Source organism: Panulirus ornatus, chromosome 50 (assembly GCF_036320965.1).
Source record: "Panulirus ornatus isolate Po-2019 chromosome 50, ASM3632096v1, whole genome shotgun sequence".
NCBI classification, from domain to species: domain Eukaryota; kingdom Metazoa; phylum Arthropoda; class Malacostraca; order Decapoda; family Palinuridae; genus Panulirus; species Panulirus ornatus.
The window spans coordinates 12,874,886-12,896,435 of NC_092273.1; the positions used below are offsets into that span (position 1 = coordinate 12,874,886).

The 21,550-nt window shown below is 45.4% G+C and overlaps 1 protein-coding gene and 1 long non-coding RNA gene across 2 annotated transcripts in view; one reads left to right on the forward strand and one right to left on the reverse strand.

The window, feature by feature from the left end:
• The window catches only part of LOC139764706 (uncharacterized), a 28,799-nt gene extending 21,086 nt beyond the window's left edge, over positions 1-7,713 (forward strand). Inside the window, exons 6-7 of the mRNA XM_071691594.1 lie at positions 4,029-4,144; positions 7,217-7,713. Coding sequence (XP_071547695.1) covers positions 4,029-4,144; positions 7,217-7,337 — 237 coding nt within the window. The 3' untranslated portion in view covers positions 7,338-7,713. The remainder of the gene's footprint in view (positions 1-4,028; positions 4,145-7,216) is intronic.
• LOC139764601 (uncharacterized) overlaps positions 1-16,966 on the reverse strand; it is a 75,806-nt gene extending 58,840 nt beyond the window's left edge. Inside the window, exon 1 of the long non-coding RNA XR_011716421.1 lies at positions 16,741-16,966. This is a non-coding gene — a long non-coding RNA (uncharacterized lncRNA). The remainder of the gene's footprint in view (positions 1-16,740) is intronic.
• Between the last annotated feature and the right edge of the window lie 4,584 nt (positions 16,967-21,550).

The following is a 21,550-nucleotide window of genomic DNA, read 5'->3' on the forward strand; positions in this document are numbered from 1 at the left end:
CCACAGTGGCAAACTCAAGCGTCAACCACAGTGGCAAACTCAAGCGTCAACCACAGTGGCAAACTCAAGCGTCAACCACAGTGGCAAACTCAAGCGTCAACCACAGTGGCAAACTCAAGCGTCAACCACAGTGGCAAACTCAAGCGTCAACCACAGTGGCAAACTCAAGCGTCAACCACAGTGGCAAACTCAAGCGTCAACCACAGTGGCAAACTCAAGCGTCAACCACAGTGGCAAACTCAAGCGTCAACCACAGTGGCAAACTCAAGCGTCAACCACAGTGGCAAACTCAAGCGTCAACCACAGTGGCAAACTCAAGCGTCAACCACAGTGGCAAACTCAAGCGTCAACCACAGTGGCAAACTCAAGCGTCAACCACAGTGGCAAACTCAAGCGTCAACCACAGTGGCAAACTCAAGCGTCAACCACAGTGGCAAACTCAAGCGTCAACCACAGTGGCAAACTCAAGCGTCAACCACAGTGGCAAACTCAAGCGTCAACCACAGTGGCAAACTCAAGCGTCAACCACAGTGGCAAACTCAAGCGTCAACCACAGTGGCAAACTCAAGCGTCAACCACAGTGGCAAACTCAAGCGTCAACCACAGTGGCAAACTCAAGCGTCAACCACAGTGGCAAACTCAAGCGTCAACCACAGTGGCAAACTCAAGCGTCAACCACAGTGGCAAACTCAAGCGTCAACCACAGTGGCAAACTCAAGCGTCAACCACAGTGGCAAACTCAAGCGTCAACCACAGTGGCAAACTCAAGCGTCAACCACAGTGGCAAACTCAAGCGTCAACCACAGTGGCAAACTCAAGCGTCAACCACAGTGGCAAACTCAAGCGTCAACCACAGTGGCAAACTCAAGCGTCAACCACAGTGGCAAACTCAAGCGTCAACCACAGTGGCAAACTCAAGCGTCAACCACAGTGGCAAACTCAAGCGTCAACCACAGTGGCAAACTCAAGCGTCAACCACAGTGGCAAACTCAAGCGTCAACCACAGTGGCAAACTCAAGCGTCAACCACAGTGGCAAACTCAAGCGTCAACCACAGTGGCAAACTCAAGCGTCAACCACAGTGGCAAACTCAAGCGTCAACCACAGTGGCAAACTCAAGCGTCAACCACAGTGGCAAACTCAAGCGTCAACCACAGTGGCAAACTCAAGCGTCAACCACAGTGGCAAACTCAAGCGTCAACCACAGTGGCAAACTCAAGCGTCAACCACAGTGGCAAACTCAAGCGTCAACCACAGTGGCAAACTCAAGCGTCAACCACAGTGGCAAACTCAAGCGTCAACCACAGTGGCAAACTCAAGCGTCAACCACAGTGGCAAACTCAAGCGTCAACCACAGTGGCAAACTCAAGCGTCAACCACAGTGGCAAACTCAAGCGTCAACCACAGTGGCAAACTCAAGCGTCAACCACAGTGGCAAACTCAAGCGTCAACCACAGTGGCAAACTCAAGCGTCAACCACAGTGGCAAACTCAAGCGTCAACCACAGTGGCAAACTCAAGCGTCAACCACAGTGGCAAACTCAAGCGTCAACCACAGTGGCAAACTCAAGCGTCAACCACAGTGGCAAACTCAAGCGTCAACCACAGTGGCAAACTCAAGCGTCAACCACAGTGGCAAACTCAAGCGTCAACCACAGTGGCAAACTCAAGCGTCAACCACAGTGGCAAACTCAAGCGTCAACCACAGTGGCAAACTCAAGCGTCAACCACAGTGGCAAACTCAAGCGTCAACCACAGTGGCAAACTCAAGCGTCAACCACAGTGGCAAACTCAAGCGTCAACCACAGTGGCAAACTCAAGCGTCAACCACAGTGGCAAACTCAAGCGTCAACCACAGTGGCAAACTCAAGCGTCAACCACAGTGGCAAACTCAAGCGTCAACCACAGTGGCAAACTCAAGCGTCAACCACAGTGGCAAACTCAAGCGTCAACCACAGTGGCAAACTCAAGCGTCAACCACAGTGGCAAACTCAAGCGTCAACCACAGTGGCAAACTCAAGCGTCAACCACAGTGGCAAACTCAAGCGTCAACCACAGTGGCAAACTCAAGCGTCAACCACAGTGGCAAACTCAAGCGTCAACCACAGTGGCAAACTCAAGCGTCAACCACAGTGGCAAACTCAAGCGTCAACCACAGTGGCAAACTCAAAGGCAAATGGGGCAAGTGCGCTTTGGGCATTGGAGATTGCGTTGATAAAAGGAGTTTCTTTTTTTTCAACTTGTTTTGCGAAATGTTTTGACTGGGGCGGGGCGGGGCGCCTCCCCGTCGTATGTATGTCGCATTGAGCTTAGGTCCCCTTGTTTATACAACGGGTATAAACGGGCTAATGTAACTCTTTCTTTTACTCCAGACACTCCACTTAATGTTGGCAACGGTGTTTTATGCCGGGTGTGTGAAGTACCGACACAAAACTGCGTCTATAAAAGAGGAGAAATGGCCATTTGTGCTGTGCTCAACGAATATTTTGCAGTTTCCATTAAAGCCAAAGCTAACTCGTCTCTCGAATGGCATTTTATTACCGGCATAACAGCAGCAGCAGCAGCGCCACTCCCAACTACAGTACTGCAGGATAAAGAGAACAGGTCAGTCCAGTGACTCTATGCGACACAGAACAAAATTCCGTTCTACGGTTGTGAAATGCGACACAAGGAATACAATGTGACACACGAATGATAATGCTGATGATGCGTACAGCCTCATGTTGCAGGGAGGGGCGGGCAAAGGTGAGGGATGGAGTGGCGGTGGAGCTGGACCAAAGCCTGATGTGGCAAGGTTGAGTGTGGCAAAGTCCGATGTGGTAAGGTTTTAGGCGGGGGGGAAAAAGCTGTGGATGGCAAGGTGTACGATGGCAAACATGGATGTGGCAAAACTTTATGAGATAAGAGACAATCGTGTGCTCATTTCTCATCCACTCATACGTGATCAGTCGAGTGACACAACAGCTCACAACTCACAGTACAACATCTACATCACAACACCGTTCAGTCCAAAACATAAGGTCACGGGAAAACCTACACCAAATACAACCAAATCACAACACCGTTCAGTCCAAAACATAAGGTCATAGGAACACCTTCACCAAATACAACCAAGAAGTAGTGCAGAAGTCACACACCTCCTGCTATACAGCGAGACACTCTGAGCTCCCCTACTCTCTCCTCACCACCCTCTCCCACACACAACAAACTCCTACAACCCGGCCAAGACGATTAGCACTATCTGACCCACCCCGTCTCTCATTCTGAAACAGCTCCCTTAAATCCATCAAAGGCGATCCTGTAAGGTTTCAAGTGGCTGTTCTTGGGGAGGTCGACACACACCGTCTAATGACGTATTCATGCTCGAGATGAAGTAGAGGATCGACCGTGGTTACTACAACTGCTGCCGCTACTGAAGGGCCATCGCCTTCCCTCCTCCAGTGGCCACGGGAACCCAACGGCGTGGCCACAGTGGCCAATAAGGATCCCAATGAGAACGTCAGGTTAGGTTAGGTTAAGTTAGGAGACGTTACGGTTACGTTAGGTTACGTTACCTTATGCGTTACGGTTTCGTTAGGTTACGTTACCTTACGTTACGGTTTCGTTAGGTTACGTTACCTTACGTTACGGTTTCGTTAGGTTACGTTACCTTATACGTTACGGTTTCGTTAGGTTACGCGTTACCTTACGTTATGGTTTCGTTAAGTTACGTTACCTTACGTTACGGTTTCGTTAGGTTACGTTACCTTACGTTACGGTTTCGTTAGGTTACGTTACCTTACGTTACGGTTTCGTTAGGTTACGTTACGGTTTCGTTACGTCGCGTTACCTTACGTTACGGTTTCGTTAGGTCGCTGGAGAGTAAGTGTGTCGATTTGCGTTGCTCGTCATTTGACATAGAGCGGCACCCATTCACCCTCACGGATCGCTATCCGTTCCTTGATATACCTCTCGTTCAAGATGGCGCCGAGGGGGAACTATGGAATGGAACGGCGTTAAGTAACCTAAGATTTATTCCTGGTCCTGCCAGCTGGCGGCAAGGGTGGAGGCGGCGGCTGCAGCGGCCAACCAACTGGAAGAGGAGCGGCTGCGGCAAGTCCATCTGGCGGATGAGCAACGCCGCAGGCACCAGTGTCACCAGTATAGGTGGGTCGTCCTCCAGGGTCACGAGTATAGGTGGGTCGTCCTCCAAAGTCACGAGCACGGGTAGGTCGTCCTCCAACGTCACCAGCAAGGGTAGGTCGTCCTCTAACGTCACTAGCACAGGTAGGTCGTCCTCCAACGTCACCAGCACGGGTAGGTCGTCCTCCAACGTCACCAGCACGGGTAGGTCGTCCTCCAGGGTCACAAGCACAGGTAGGTCGTCCTCCAACGTCAGTAGCACAGGTAGGTCGTCCTCCAACGTCACCATCACGGGTAGGTCGTCCTCCAACGTCACCAGCACGGGTAGGTCGTCTTCCAACGTCACCAGCACAGGTGGGTCGTCCTCTAACATCACCAGCACGGGTAGGTCGTCCTCCAACGTCACCAGCATGGGTAGATCGTCCTCTAACATCACCAGCACAGGTAGGTCGTCCTCTAACGTCACCAGCACGGGTAGGTCGTCCTCCAGGGTCACAAGCACGGGTAGGTCGTCCTCCAACGTCACCAGCACGGGTAGGTCGTCCTCTAACATCACCAGCACGGGTAGGTCGTCCTCCAACGTCACCAGCACGGGTAGGTCGTCCTCTAACATCACCAGCACGGGTAGGTCGTCCTCCAACGTCACCAGCACAGGTGGGTCGCTCCTGCAGAGCCACCAGTACAAGCTGGGTCGTCTTTACAGCATTTCCATATCAATGGGTCGTCCTGAATAGTGAGGAGGTATGCCTAATGACAGCTCTCTCAGTAACTCTTAAGGCACAAAGGCACACACACACACACACACACACACACACACACACACACACACACACAGAGCCGTTCGAATATGCAAATCAGCTTCAATTAATGTCAATAACAGTCTAACGGACAGCTAAGTCTGCTTCGTCTGTATCCCTCACCCCCCCATCGAAACCAATGAGGAAATCTGAAGATGTGTGTAAAGAAATGTTCTCTGTCCCTCTGTGTCACGATGGTATGTTCTCTGTCCCTCTGTGTCACGACTGTTTATCTGTCTGTTCCTGTGTGTGTGTGTGTGTGTGTGTGTATGTGTGTGTGTTGTGTGACCTCCTTCCGCAATACTCCTCGCTACGTAGACAACCCTCCCCTCTTTTTCTCTTTACACTCTGGCCTCTTTCCATTTTCATTTTCTTTATACTTCTTTCACTCGAGATTTACCTTCCCAGCATAAAAGCAAAAACATTACCATTCCATCCACACGTGAGAGAAAAAGGGGAGACAGGCTTGGGAGTTCATGTGTCCGGCGCTCAGAGAGAGAGAGAGAGAGAGAGAGAGAGAGAGAGAGAGAGAGAGAGAGAGAGAGAGAGAGAGAGAGAGAGAGAGAGAGAGAGAGAGAGATACGCAATGCAAAATGCCATACTTATGCAAGCATACACCTGAGAGGGCTTTGGTATGAAGGTCTGTACCGGGGTTTTACATACTCTCTCTCTCTCTCTCTCTCTCTCTCTCTCTCTCTCTCTCTCTCTCTCTCTCTCTCTCTCTGCTTAAGCAGGTACAGGCTACTTCGGCTGTCTATCCATCAACTCCCCAATGAACAGATATCAGCAGCTACTTCAGTCGTCTATCCATCTATCTATCTATCCCAATCCTTGAGCAGATACTGATTACTTAAATCCTCTCTCTCTCTACCAAGACCTGACCTCATATTGACCTTCTACCACCTGTTGCTTGCGCAGTTATGGCTACTTCGGTGAACCTGATCAATACTAATTGGTTTCAACATCCTCCTTGCAGTTATTATAATGATTATCCATGATCCCATACACCCTCATGGTGTAAACACTTTTGGAACCTGTTTTACCTCGCTACTCTGTTCAATCTCCACACAATATCTAACCCCTTTCATCCCTCAATATCCTAAGATAATTGTTGTGTCTCCACAGTGTGTTGTTGTCTGTCCTGTATTCTGAAGGATTTTACAAATACCACCTTAATTGGATCAGCTTCAGGGCTTTCTAAGAGACGTTCCATTATATTTTGTTTTTCTAGCCCCCTCAGTACCTTTGGATCTCACAAGTTAAAACGCCTTAAGTGTGTTTATAGAGTATACTTGAAGTTTATATTTTCAGTATATAGCTACCAAGAACTTAAATATTTATGTATATACTTAAAAACCTAATTAAGTGTGTTTATAGAGTATACTTGCTTTATATTTTCAGTATATAGCTACCAAGCACTTAAATATTCATGTTTATACTTAAAAACCTAATTAAGTGTGTTTATAGAGTATACTTGAAGTTTATATTTTCAGTATATAGCTACCAAGCATTTGAATTTGTTTGTACTTAAAAACCTAATTTTTCTTACATCAACTCACTGTTGTTGTCCCATCTAAAACACCCAATTCCACTTGCCACCCCCCAAAAAAATAAATGATTCAAAAAGAGCCTCATTTTCTTTTTCAAGTAAGTCTTTCTCCTTCTTCCTCACACATGTTCATCTCTCATCATAACTCATAGCCAACCTTCCCTTGCGTATATACTGATCCTTCTCCTGCCCTCATCCTTCAACCTAATATACCTTAGATAATGCCTCTCGCATGATCCCCTTTCCCACTCGCACGTCCCTGCGCACTCACCTGTGTCAACATGATTACCATCCACGTCATTGTCTATCCTCTCATTACCATCCAAGTCATTGTCTATCCTCTCATTACCATCCAAGTCATTGTCTATCCTCTCCTATGTTAATCCACCCTCAACACTGCCTCCCCTGTATCACCCATCTGCCTTCTTCCGCATCTATCCTCCTCATCCGTAAGCTACCTCTCTCAGCATGAACCTGCTCTTTAACCTAACCATCTCATCCCCCTGTGTTCCTCACAAGCAACAGCCAGCTCTTTCCTCAGCCACCTGCTTGAACTGAATGACCCACAGATTCGTTCTCTCTCTATACATTTCCTGCGTTCGTAAGGCGAGACTTTGCTTAAAGTGTTTATCTCTCTTGTCCCCGTCAGGAGCAAAGAGGCCTCCACCATCCCTGTTACATTCCTCCTCCCACAGGATAGCTATAACCCTCCTTTCCCTGATGTGTGTCTACCTCTCCCCTGACTGACAGGGAGGCGTACTCGAGAGAGGTCCAACGGTACCTGAACCAAACCCGCCCACACGAGATCACCCTCAGGAACCACATGAGGAGGCTGTACGGTGTCGAGGTCCCTCCAGGCAAGAAACACTGACGCCGTCTGTCAAGGATCACTGACACCGCCTGTCAAGAGACACTAACACCGCCTGTCAAGAGACACTGACACCGCCTGTCAAAAGACACTGACACTGACTGTCAAGGATCACTGGCACCGCCTGTCAAGGATTATTGACACCGCCTGTCAAGGATCATTGACACCGCCTGTCAAGGAACGTCGCCGCTACTGGTGGAAAAGTCCGACGGCCACAGGAAGACTTGAGAAGTAACCAGCGGATTCCACACACAGACGGACGTAGGCGTCCCACCTCATCCCACGAGAGAGAGAGAGAGAGAGAGAGAGAGAGAGAGAGAGAGAGAGAGAGAGAGAGAGAGAGAGAGAGAGAGAGAGAGAGAGACGCGCGACGCATCAATATTACGATGGGGCTCGCAACATTGAGCACCACAACAGCCCAAACCACACCGATGGAAAGTGACAAGAGAACAACAACACTCCAGTAACGGAGGAATAAAGATGAGGTACGACTTGACTCTCTTTTTTTTTTATGGAAACCCGAGGCAGAGCTGGTAGGACGCGGTGAGGTGGAGAGAAAGAGAGAGGGAGAGATAAGGGTGGTTTGGAAGCACCTTGAGACAAGCTGATAGACACGGCTTGGTGGATGGCTAGGTAAGGTTTGCTTAGTGGATGGATGAGGGAAGGTGGACCTCACCACCTGCAGTAACATTTCTAGTTAAGCGAGAATGATCCAGGCTCTCATATGTACGTACGTACACGATAGACGTTTGTGAGAAGGGAGACCCATGTGCACGTACGACAGACTGTTGTGAGTAGGGAGACCCATATGTACTTGCGACAGACGGATGTGAACAAGGAGACCCATATGTACGTACGACAGACGGTTGTGAGCAAGGAGACCCATATGTACGTACGACAGACGGTTGTGAGCAAGGAGACCCATATGTACGTACGACAGACGGATATGAGCAGGGAGACCCATATGTACGTACGCGACAGACGGTTGTGAGCAAGGAGACCCATGTGCACGTACGACAGACTGTTCTGAGTAGAGAGACCCATATGTATGTACGTGCGACAGACGGATGTGAACAAGGAGACCCATATGTACGTACGAAAGACGGATGTGAACAAGGAGACCCATATGTACGTACGACAGACGATTGTGAGCAGGGAGACCCATGTGTACGTACGACAGACGATTGTGAGCAGGGAGACCCATATGTACGTACGTACGACAGACAGTTGTGAGCAGGGAGACCCATGTGTACGTACGTTCGACAGACGATTGTGAGTAGGGAGATCCATACGTACGTACGACAGACGGTTGTGAACAGGGAGCCCCCATGTGTACGTACGACAGACGGATATGAGCAGGGAGACCCATATGTACGTACGACAGACGGTTGTGAACAGGGAGACCCCATGTGTACGTACGACAAACGGTTGTGAACAGGGAGCCCCCATGTGTACGTACGACAGACGGTTGTGAGTAGGGAGATCCGGGTGAAATCCTGGAGTGGACAGTGTCTGGTGCCGCGAGACTAAGATGAGCCAGGGGAGAGGCCATACTCCACTGATATGAATATTCTGGGAATCAAAACGAGATAAAAGAGACCCCCTCCTCCTCTTCCTCCTCCTCCTCTCGCTCCCTCTTAGTGGAAGGAGGTCGTGAGACCCTTATCCAAGGGCCATCAGCACAGGACCCTTACCCAGGGGCTAAAACTCCCAAGGCCCCTTATCCAGGGGCTATAACTCTAAGGCCCCTTATCCAGGGGCTCCTGCAGTTTTAACCATGCGTTACAATCAGTAGCAGGGACAGCAGGATGATGGACTCCCTCAAAACGAGAAGTTCTCTGACGAGACTGTGCTCACTCACTCTTATCAGGGACCCACACACACACACACACACACGTCCCTCGACGAATTTGCCAGAGGAGGAACCTGGCTCGTCGCCAGACACACCTAAGAAGAAATGGTGACGTTCGACGAAAATGATCGGAAAAATTGGTCTGTTTTCCACTCTCAACACACACCCACCCACCCATCCACATCCACACACCCACACACATCATGTAAAGGTGTAAACAACCAATGGATGCAGAGACAACCCCGACCAGTCCAGCGTGGTGATAACTGTGTGTACATTATTAATGAATTTCAGTGGGGAAACTTTGTACGTCTGAGTACAGTTTTGGCGGGTCTTTCTTCGTAGGATGATATCGACTTCCTTCTAACGTTTTGCCAGAGATTTCGCCATTTATTTCCCGTGAGATCCAAGATTAATCCTAATCCAATGAATTCAGTGTATAATCTTACGAATCCTGTGGAATCTCTATGATTAATCCTAATCCTAATCAAATAAATCCAGTGTGTAATCTTACGAATCCTGTGGAATCTAAGTAGGGCAGGAGAGGTTTCAAACTCTCTAAGTAACCTAAATAACCACATTCAAAGTTTTTCCTATAATACGAGTTCGATGAATTACGTAATTTACTGTAATTTATCAAACATCGATGCTGGTCTATGTCCTTGTCCTCTACCCCCTGGTTATCCTAATTATTGATAATGAAGCTCATTATCTACTCAAATTTCCTAGAAAGAAAGGAAGAGAGAGAGAAAAAAAGAGAGCATATATATATATATATATATATATATATATATATATATATATATATATATATATATATATATATATATATATATATATTAATTCTAATCATGAAAGCTTTGGGTGGGGGGGGAGGAGAAAGAGAAAACAAAAAATATATATCTTGCCTGGTTCATAGTATATCTACCGACACCAGACTCCAACCCAGTCTTAAAAATGACTGCAGTAAAGTGCTTCACTGGAAACTCAATACTTTCCACGAGACGATGATGTCGACTTTTCCCTTCATCTCGTGGAAAAAAAAAAGGAAGCCAGAATACAGTGGGCCAGTGTATGGTTTCAGCATACGAAATGTTGCGAAGAGGAGTCATTAGTTCCAACGGTGTGTATATAAGACAATGATGGTCTCTACACCTCCTGTGGGGCGAGGTAGCGCCGGGAATGAATGAATATGCATGCTAAGCATGCATGAATATATATACATGTGTATGTATATATATGTATATGCCTGTGTGTGTATGTATATGTATGTATATATGTTCATGTGTATATGTAAGTATATGTGCGTGTATGGGCGTTTATGTATATATATGTGAATATGAGTGGATGGTCCATTCTTCGTCTGTTTCCTGGCGCTACCTCGCTGACGCGGGAAACAGAGATTAAGTATAATAAATATAAACAAATATGCATATAAACCTCAGCCTACCCTAGGTATACATTTATCGATCGAAACGCAAAGGGAGAACGAATACTGAGGTTGACTGTGAGCCGAATCCCCTGTCCAGGATTCGAGCGTGCCCGCGCGTGATTCAGTCATCCAAACCGACCACTACACCACAGGGGTCTAATACGAAGTGTGTGTGTGTGTGTGTGTGTGTGTGTGTGTGTGTGTGTGTGTGTGTGTGTGGTTGGGACTTCTAGAACAATCCCAAACCCACAGCACTGGAGATGAGACCAAACAAGGCCTAATGTTACATCAGGGAAATCATAAATGTCAAAACATTTCAAGTTTCGTTGAATACCCACCTGCAGGTGGTGAGGTTCCAATGAGGAGGCCATCTGCTGATGATGCAAAGAAATTGTCCAAATCTAAAATGGGAAGGTAAGCTTCTGATGATAGAAGATAAGGTTTTGGTGATGAAGGTAAGCTTCTGATGATAGAAGGTAAGGTTTTGGTGATGAAGGTAAGGTTTTGGTGATGAAGGTAAGGTTTTGGTGATGAAGGTAAGCTTCTGATGATGAAGGTAAGCTTTTGGTGATGAAGATAAGGTTTTGGTGATGAAGGTAAGGTTTTGGTGATGAAGGTAAGCTTTTGATGATGAAGGTAAGGTTTTGGTGATGAAGGTAAGGTTTTGGTGATGAAGGTAAGGTTTTGGTGATGAAGGTAAGCTTTTGATGATGAAGGTAAGCTTTTGATGATGAAGGTAAGCTTTTGGTGATGAAGGTAAGCTTTTGATGATGAAGGTAAGCTTTTGGTGATGAAGGTAAGCTTCTGATGATGAAGGTAAGCTTTTGATGATGAAGGTAAGCTTTTGGTGATGAAGGTAAGCTTTTGGTGATGAAGGTAAGCTTTTGATGATGAAGGTAAGCTTTTGGTGATGAAGGTAAGCTTTTGGTGATGAAGATAAGCTTTTGGTGATGAAGGTAAGCTTTTGGTGATGAAGGTAAGCTTTTGATGATGAAGGTAAGCTTTTGATGATGAAGGTAAGCTTTTGGTGATGAAGATAAGCTTTTGGTGATGAAGGTAAGCTTTTGGTGATGAAGATAAGCTTTTGGTGATGAAGATAAGCTTTTGGTGATGAAGATAAGCTTTTGGTGATGAAGGTAAGCTTTTGGTGATGAAGATAAGCTTTTGGTGATGAAGATAAGCTTTTGGTGATGAAGGTAAGCTTTTGATGATGAAGGTAAGCTTTTGATGACGAAGGTAAGCTTTTGGTGATGAAGTGTTCTATCTAGAAGACCTAAGACACAAAAGGGATAAACTGTAGAAATCCAACATCTGCTTCTAAGGGGACTGTTAGAAATCCTACGTCTAATTCAAAGGGAACTGTTAGAAATCCTAAGTCTAATTCAAAGGGGACGGTGGAAACCCTATGTGAAATTCAAAAGTAGATATCCTACGTGTAAGTCAAAGAGATCTGTCGCTATCGTATGCGTAATTCAAAGGCGAGTGCGAAAATCCTTTCGTGTAATTCTCAAAGTGGACTGTAAACAAAATCCTGAGTAATTCAAAAGCGTCCCATCTCACCGTATCAAAGACCCGAGAGTAATCTGCATTTCGCCTACGCAATAACAACGTCGCGTCGCTCCTGATGCAGCGGTAATGTAACTGGTGAAGTCTATGAGAGACTAGCTAGCGATGCTGAAAAGCCTGTGAGAGACTAGCTAGCGATGCTGTAAATGCCTGTGAGAGACTAGTTAGCGACGCTGTAAAGCCTGCGAGAGGCTAGTTAGCGATGCTGTAAAGCCTGCGAGAGACTAGCTAGCGATGCTGTAAATGCCTGTGAGAGACTAGCTAGCGATGCTGTAAATGCCTGTGAGAGACTAGCTAGCGACGCTGTAAAGCCTGCGAGAGACTAGCTAGCGATGCTGTAAAGCCTGTGAGAGACTAGCTAGCGATGCTGTAAAGCCTGTGAGAGACTAGCTAGCGATGCTGTAAATGCCTGTGAGAGACTAGCTAGCGATGCTGTAAAGCCTGTGAGAGACTAGCTAGCGATGCTGTAAAGCCTATTAGAGACTAGCTAGCGATGCTGTAAATGCCTGTGAGAGACTAGCTAGCGATGCTGTAAAGCCTGTGAGAGACTAGCTAGCGATGCTGGAAAGCCTGCGAGAGACTAGCTAGCGATGCTGTAAAGCCTGCGAGAGACTAGCTAGCGATGCTGTAAATGCCTGTGAGAGACTAGCTAGCGATGCTGAAAAGCCTATGAGAGACTAGTTAGCGATGCTAAAAGCCTGTGCGAGACTAGCTAGCGATGTTTTAAAGCCTGCGAGAGACTAGCTAGCGATGCTGAAAAGCCTGCGAGAGACTAGCTAGCGATGCTGTAAAGCCTGTGAGAGACTAGCTAGCGATGCTGTAAAGCCTGCGAGAGAAGGTCTGGTGGAACTCCAGACCAAGAGCGACTTCCAAATCTAAATTGATCAGCGCACGTCCACCACGACCATCACCATCATCACTTAATCGACTCAATTTCGACTGTCAGAGATGTGTATATGGGGAATTCCTCCTAAATACTCACTGAGGAGGCGGTGAATTTTGTATGGCTACGGGCGGAGGACCCAAACACTCCCTTGGTCTGTTGGCGTACAGTGGCGTGTGTGGTTAAGTGAGGCATGGATGAGTGGTTTGTGTTCGTGGTGGTGGTGGTGGGCCATTCATCTTGTTTTGTTTGTTTTTGTGGCCCACAGGAGCCGAGTGAATATAAAGATTTGATCAATGGGGTTTATATATATATATAACTTCTGTTTTTCTTGTCATCTTGTCCGAGACGAATTCTTCGACCTATCGTCTGAAAGGTGTTTATCGCTGTCAAACTAGGAGACGTGCGATATAAACTCCTCTTCCAAAGACAATAACATCATCACAACCAGAAACAGTTCCTTTTTGACGCCAGAGTCAACCCATCCCTGCTCACAACCGTCATATAACAGCTAAAAAGAACAAAAAAACATCTCAAATCATTCTTCAGACTTCATTATCTGTAAAACAACGTCCAGTTAATGTAATACAATAAATACGATTATCATTTTCTGCCGAATTATCGTATTTTAATAGAGTCTATATTCGTGAACAATGGAATATCAGTAAAAGGAAGTCAATCCTGTTTCCTCCACCTTTTGAGGATCAACACCTGATCCGCGCTCCCTCCGGGGCAACACCTGCCTCGCTTTCGTCTTACAACCCCTGCCTCACAGTTGTCTGTACAACCCCTGCCTCACAGTTGTTTGTACAACCCCTGCCTCACAGTTGTCTGTACAACCCCTGCCTCACAGTCGTCTGTACAACCCCTACCTCACAGTTGTCTGTACAACCCCTGCCTCACAGTCGTCTGTACAACCCCTACCTCACAGTCGTCTGTACAACCCCTGCCTCACAGTCGTCTCTTACAACCCCTGCCTCACAGTCGTCTCTTACAACCCCTGCCTCACAGTCGTCCGTCTCTACAACCCCTGCCTCACAGTCGTCTCTTACAACCCCTGCCTCACAGTCGTCTCTTACAACCCCTGCCTCACAGTCGTCTCTTACAACCCCTGCCTCACAGTCGTCTCTTACAACCCCTGCCTCACAGTCTGTCGTCTCTTACAACCCCTGCCTCACAGTCGTCCGTCTCTTACAACCCCTGCCTCACAGTCGTCTCTTACAACCCCTGCCTCACAGTCGTCTCTTACAACCCCTCACAGTCGTCTCTACAACCCTGCCTCACAGTCGTATCTTACAACCCCTGCCTCACAGTCGTCTCTACAATCCCTGCCTCACAGTCGTCTCTTACAACCCCTGCCTCACAGTCGTCCGTCTCTACAACCCCTGCCTCACAGTCGTCTCTTACAACCCCTACCTCACAGTCGTCTCTTACAATCCATGCCTCACTGTCGTCTCTTACAATCCATGCCTCACAGTCGTCTCTTACAACCCCTGCCTCACAGTCGTCTCTTACAACCCCTGCCTCACAGTCGTCTCTTACAAACCCTGCCTCACAGTCGTCTCTTACAACCCCTGCCTCACAGTCGTCTCTTACAACCCCTGCCTCACAGTCGTCTCTTACAACCCCTGCCTCACAGTCGTCTCTTACAAACCCTGCCTCACAGTCGTCTCTTACAACCCCTGCTCTTGTTGTCGTCCTCACAGAACCTCCCCAGAAGTCTTTCCTACAGATGTTTCCTCACAATCGTCTACACAACGCCCGTCTTACTGTAGCCATGCGTCCCTCACAGTCGACCCAACGGTAGATGTTTTCATGATCACTCTCATGCTCCTGTCTCACTTTCGTTTCGTAATTCCTCTCATGATCCTGCCTCACTTTCGTCTCGTAATTCCTCTCATGCTCCTGCCTCACTTTCGTCTCGTAATATCTCGTCTTTCATGATACGTCCCCACTTTATTTCTGAGAGCTGGGAGTCGTTTCCTCTTACGTCACCTTCATAATTGTCCACAACATCCCCCCTTTACTGGCGTCATATAGCTGCCATTCCCATGACAACCCCACCTTGTTAAGTCGTCATTCCTACGACAAAAACACCCCACACAATCATCATTCCCTCGAAAACAACCCATAACCTGTCTTATCCCTCCAGTTATCCCAGCTACTCCCTCACATCAGCACAACCCTTGTCATCCTATCGAACACAACCAGACAGTACAACACTTTAAAACATTAGCCTAACCCTCTGTTCCTTATAACCCGTCACTTCGAAGAGTTAAGAAGAGGCATATTATGTCATCTTCCTTCACCCATATCCTTCCTATTGCTCAGCACAACCGACCTTTAAAAACCTGACCCTGAAGGGTCAGGTCAAATGTCGTGTTGTCATACCCAATGGTCCTAACGTCGAGCCTAAGGGTCATACTGTCGTGCTCAAGGGGTCATACTGTCGTGCTCAAGGGTCATACCATCGTGCTCAAGTCATACCGTCGTGGCCAAGGGTCACATCGTCGTGCTCAAGGGGCCATATCGTCGTGCTCAAGGGTCATATCGTCATGCTCAAGGATCATATCGTCGCGCTCAAGGGTCATATCGTCGTTCTCAAGGGTTATATACCGTCGTGCTCAAGGGTCATATCGTCGTACTCAAGGGTCATCTTGTCGCGCTCAAGGGGCCATATTGTCGTGCTCCAGGGTCATATCGTCGCGCTCAAGGGGCCATATTGTCGTGCTCAAGGGTCATTATCATCATGCTCAAGGGTCATATCGTCGTGCTCAAGGGTAACGCACCTCACAAAATGACTTCGATTTCATGTTCTGTCTATCAAGAGGAGCGTCAGTTGTGTGTGTGTGTGTGTGTGTGTGTGTGTGGGAGTGTTTCCCATGGTGTGCGTGGTGTGGGTGTGTCTATGAGGTACATGGTGTAGGTGTGTTGTCCGTGATGCACATAGTGTTGTGGTAAGTATGCGAGTTGTGAGTTGTGTATATGGCGTGTTTGGTGTACAGAGTGTTCGTGCTATGTCCGTGGTGTGCAAGGTGTCCGTGGTGGACATACATAGTGTTGTCTGTGGTTTACACTGTGCGTGTTCTGACTATGGTATCGCCCCCACACACACCTCCCTTGGAGTGGAGAGCTTACTTTAAGGAAGCAGAGCGAATAACATTACCAATAATGACTATGTATCGTTACCTCACCAACGAACTTTTTATTCTACGCTACATACGCTCCTTAATGCTACGTTAACTATATAAGCTACCTCATCAACGAAGTTTATTCTACGCTACATAAAAGTTCCTTAATGGTACGCGAACTATATAAGTTCCTTAATGGTACGCTTCCTTCGCAAGTTCCTTAACGCTACGCTAACTATATAAGTTCCATCGAAACGTAACTTGTCATATCTATATACATCTTCGTACGTAGTTCGAAACACCGAAATAACAATGTTTTATCCTCATCACTGTGAATATACGTAGGCAAGTGTGAATCCCCTTATTGTTTAATACCCAAATTTCATCTTCCCAATAAAAAAACAAACGTATAAATCATCCCTAATTCTAGAATGAAGTTAATCTTGTAAAAAAAAAAATATATGGCAAGAATTACGAGTAGCATTACAGGCAATGCGGAAAATAAACTGCTGTAAACACGACAATCAGAGCTTGTGACTCACCGTGCATTCGTGGATGACACCAACCACCTAGCGATGAGGACCAGTGACATAGCTGTAATAATCCAAGTCTCACTGTCAGTAGTACCTGTTCCCATGAGCTGTATCCGTGCTACACACACACACACAATGCACTAAGACACACGACACACGAAAAGATAGTTCCGAGGAGATGATTGGACGTGCCACAATCAACCTTAACACATCAACGGATCCCCCGTAACTATGATGATAGCTAAGGTCCCTGATCTTCCAACAATACGCAGCCTATAGTAGTTCAGTACCGACATGAACAACCAATAACTAGCCAGGAATTCTTTTTGCCGCCTTCTGATAGGCTGTAGGCACTAGGGCTGAGGTGGGATGGGTTATTACAGCGAACGCTGGTGAGGGGAGGGAGGTACTTTGTTGTTGACGAAGTTTCAGCGATGATATTGCCAATGTTTAAAAGTCTCGCTTTGTTTACTTTTCAGCTTAATCTCGTCACTTGCTGTAAATATAAAGGCTGAATCGGCTTATCGGGTAGTTATAAGTCTATAGGTAACGTAAATGTATACCAGTGTTTGGCAAAGTCCTTATTTTTTTAGAGAAATAATGATACGTGGAATATACCCATTCGAAAACTTTAAATCTGACGCGTAGGTTGTAAGACCTCTCATGCCTATTTCCTCATTTTTTTTTAGATCAATATTTTCATCTAGTTAGGCTACAATGGTATGAAACTTTAACTGTATCTTGACACTAGTACTATGTATAATGAAACTAAGTGGCAACATTACGAAATGTGTGCGAGCCTTATAGTCACAAGAACACAGTTATCAAATTGCGTCATCGTACCGTAAATGATGCATAAAATTCAGACTAGAAAAGCGATAAGCGAATGTATTTTACTTAATTCCTTGTGTACGACGGTACAAGGGAGATAGACATAGTGCAAGTGCTATGTGGTATTAGAATTATCCTTGATGGTGTTGAAAAGGTTTGCGTTAAGTGAATGTCATAGTTGCAACCAGACGGCTTTAATGATCTAGGCAGTTGCTAAATCTAACAGGTAACCAACTTAACCAACGAAGGTACGACTTGTGAGGACGACAATGCGAACTACGAGAAGGACGATCCGTCCTTTGTTCACAACGAATCGTCCTTAGGTTTTGATGGCGTGAGTGTCTCTTTGACCAGATCCATAAAGAACTTTATAAATACGTCACGCCCATCATATCTAAGGATCGTACACAACTTACATAGCCTTCCGGCTCAATGGTATATCTATATTTTCCCGTACAGCCAGCAGTTTCTATCCTGTTAAAGAAATGAATCAATTATTGTCAACTGTATGTTGAGTTTATTAATCGTGCGTCCGGCAACTTCCTCGGCTCTGTCCAGACAGACAAGACAGAAAGGACCAACCTTTTACGGTATAGATTCATCTGTGCGCACAATGATGACATTTCTCCACAGAGATGATCACGGCGGATTGATCTCCTGTAAGGCATCAAAGATTCTATTTTGTACATTTATTGGAATCATATATTTCTTTACAGAGTACATAACGGTATTGAACACCATGCTATTAGTATCCACAAAGATTGCAGTACTTTATACAAAATAAATAAACTATTAGTTACAGGAACTTGTGATCCTTAAAGACGTATTTTTTTATATAGAATAAAGTATAATGAAGCGTGTCTAAGGCTTTACTAACGAATATCACAGTAAACCTTCGAAGATATGATACAAAGATATGTAAAAAGCAGAAGACTATTAGGTTCGTTTGATAATACTACTTTGCCAAAGAAGGAATACCAAATGGATTCTAACACTTTCTTTCTATAAAGTTTCACTAAAGCACATAACGGCAGATAAGAAGGTCTTCACTGAGGACAGTCGCAGGCCCTAACTACAGGAATAATGAAAGGATCAGGGAGGAACAGAAGCAGGGTGTGATATGAGCGCATCTGAGGTACTCCTTCCCTTCCATCAAATCTAAATTATACTTACGATAAACAAATATAAGATTATCAAATATAATATTAGAAATTCCGGGGAAAATTACAGTGCCCAATTCTTCACAAATCTGGATATGGCGCCAGAGTTTCCCTTAGAGGAAATGATCCGATTTGAATTCGGCATTTGGCCAGCCTGCTTCAATCCTCAGTATTCACATTCAACATACCAATCACTTGTGCTGTGTATAACATGTCCTGAAGGCTAATTATAAGTCTTACAATTATTACAGTACATAATATCATACACGTTTACAAAGGACATGTCTTATATAATTACTTAAAAGTCATGTATCTACATGTAACAGAATCTACAGAAAACATACGCTTGCACTGTATAGCATATACATATATACACTGTTTAGCATAACTATATAATACATATACCTCTACAGCTCTTCCATAGCCTCTATGCAAACACCTCACCGTAACAGGACGCCCCATGGAGCTCTCCCAGCGATACAATTGTCTGGTTCAGTGCAATGTTACATCCCGTGCACTCGGCGGTATGATGATCAAATGCACCAACGCTCGCAAGGGAATATCTCCCTCCGCACTGTCTCTTGACGCACTGTTACTACACCCTCATCCTCACCACACACCTGACACCAGTGGCCTTTCACTTGACCTTAACTAGTCAGGGGTAAACGTGTCGTCACTTTACCCTTAACACCACTGGTCTGTGATTTGATCCTTTTTAAGTAGATCCTCAATATATAAATAAAAGGACATCTCCACCACACCATCGACACCATTTGCTTATATGGTTAGGATGAACTTCAGCGTATCACTCGGGATCACACACACACACACACACACACACACACACACACACACACACACAAACACACATATCTTCATTAAAACAGGGTCTGGGTGTTCATTTCTGGTGATGAAGATGGGAATAAGGATAAACAAAGCAAAAACCATATTTACCTACTACAAAAGTAAACACAATAAGCCTCTTGTATCCTATAACGATTCTCGTACAGCTGTAAGTATCTGTACTTTGAACACCAGTTTTCTGCTATAGGTTAAGATAAAGTGTCTGTACATTGGTTGCAGCCTATCTCTTGAAATGAAATTCTAATAACCTCTAACGTGATATTTATAAACACATTATTTGTACGTTATTACGTGGAAAATCTCATAACACCAATCTACATAAACACATCTCGTACATTGTAATATACACAGTTTGGCAATACTGTTTTGTACACGTCGTGGTACACCTATTGTCCAGAGTTTATGATATATATCTCTTAGGTACACTATGTCATATTTTCTTTTTTCTAACGTTCGGAAATATAATGGAAGACTTGGGAGAGCTGTGTGGTGTGGTGTGGTGCCACACGACACGTGAATCATTCTTTTTACCCGATATTGACACTTGGGTGAGTCTGTTAACAAGTTGATCGTAGAGATAGATGGATAGATAGATAGATAGATAGATAGATAGATAGATAGATAGAGAGAGAGAGAGAGAGAGAGAGAGAGAGAGAGAGAGAGAGAGAGAGAGAGAGAGAGAGAGAGAGAGAGATGGCTTAGGTTCAACGCTCTTTAACTCGAGTGTGACCATATCACAAAGCGATTTGTGAGAAGCAAACCTAAATAACTGTGTAACACTGCTTTGAATTAGATATAGGTACTTTTAAAGTACACACACACACACACACACACACACACACACATATATTATATATATATATATATATATATATATATATATATATATATATATATATATATATATATATATATATATTCTTCATGTATCGAGAGCTCCTTCCTTCCATGGGATCTCTGAAGCGCTCAGGTAGTCGGCCATGTCCATTGGTCAGAACCACAGATTACAGATTATGAAATGGATGCTGTGCGTGTGTCTGTGCAGCGAGGGAGAGAAAAGAAAGTGTTCTGTGTTTCCATTGCGGTAGTTACGTCGTAGGCATAAAGGGATCTGAGACATGTTGATTCGGTGTTTGAAGCATTGTTGGATTAGTTGATGTTTGGAACATGGATGAGAAAGTGTAACTCGTACATGACTGGGAAGTGTAGATTCAGATGGATTTATGACTGGTGGAGTTGATGGTCATGACTGAGGTGGGAGAGGTGGCTGTCTATTGCCTCTCTGATCATTTAAGTGTGTATATGTTTTATGAGCGTTGTGTTCGTAGGGGCTTGGGGATAAATGTGAGTGTAGGATGCTGAAGTGTGAAGCTGGAATGAGCATCTTTTGATACAGAGGCTGGAGGTTAGGTATAGAGTTATTTGAATGGTAAGGGGTCTAGTGCTGATGCAAAAGACTGAGTGCCCACGTCCATTTTTCCCGGTGTTACCCAAGACCTCTTTCTAATGGTTCCTGCACAGCTCAAGGCTGCGCTACATCCAGCAGCAGGGAAATGTAGACTCTTTTGGAATGATTTTTTTTTTTTTGACGCGATCCAAACAATATGTGAAAAAAAAAATGCAACATAGAACGAGAAATACACGCTACATAAATGTTAATAAAGAATATGAAAATACAGGATCGTGAGACACCTTGCCAAACTTGAATGGAACTATTCTGTGCATGTCTCTATCGACAAGACGTTTGACAACCTATCTTGACCATGGTATCTACACTCGCTCTAGGGTTTAGAATAACAGATGTCCATCTAAAAAGAGATAACGATCCCGTGTGTTAAAAAAAAACACTTCTACCCTATAGTCAGATTCGAGACTAGAAAGTGGACTAGGCGCCTAACCTAACTTAGTTATGCTGGGTTCTAACTCTTATTTTTTGAATAGGCTTGAATCGTATCATGATTGGC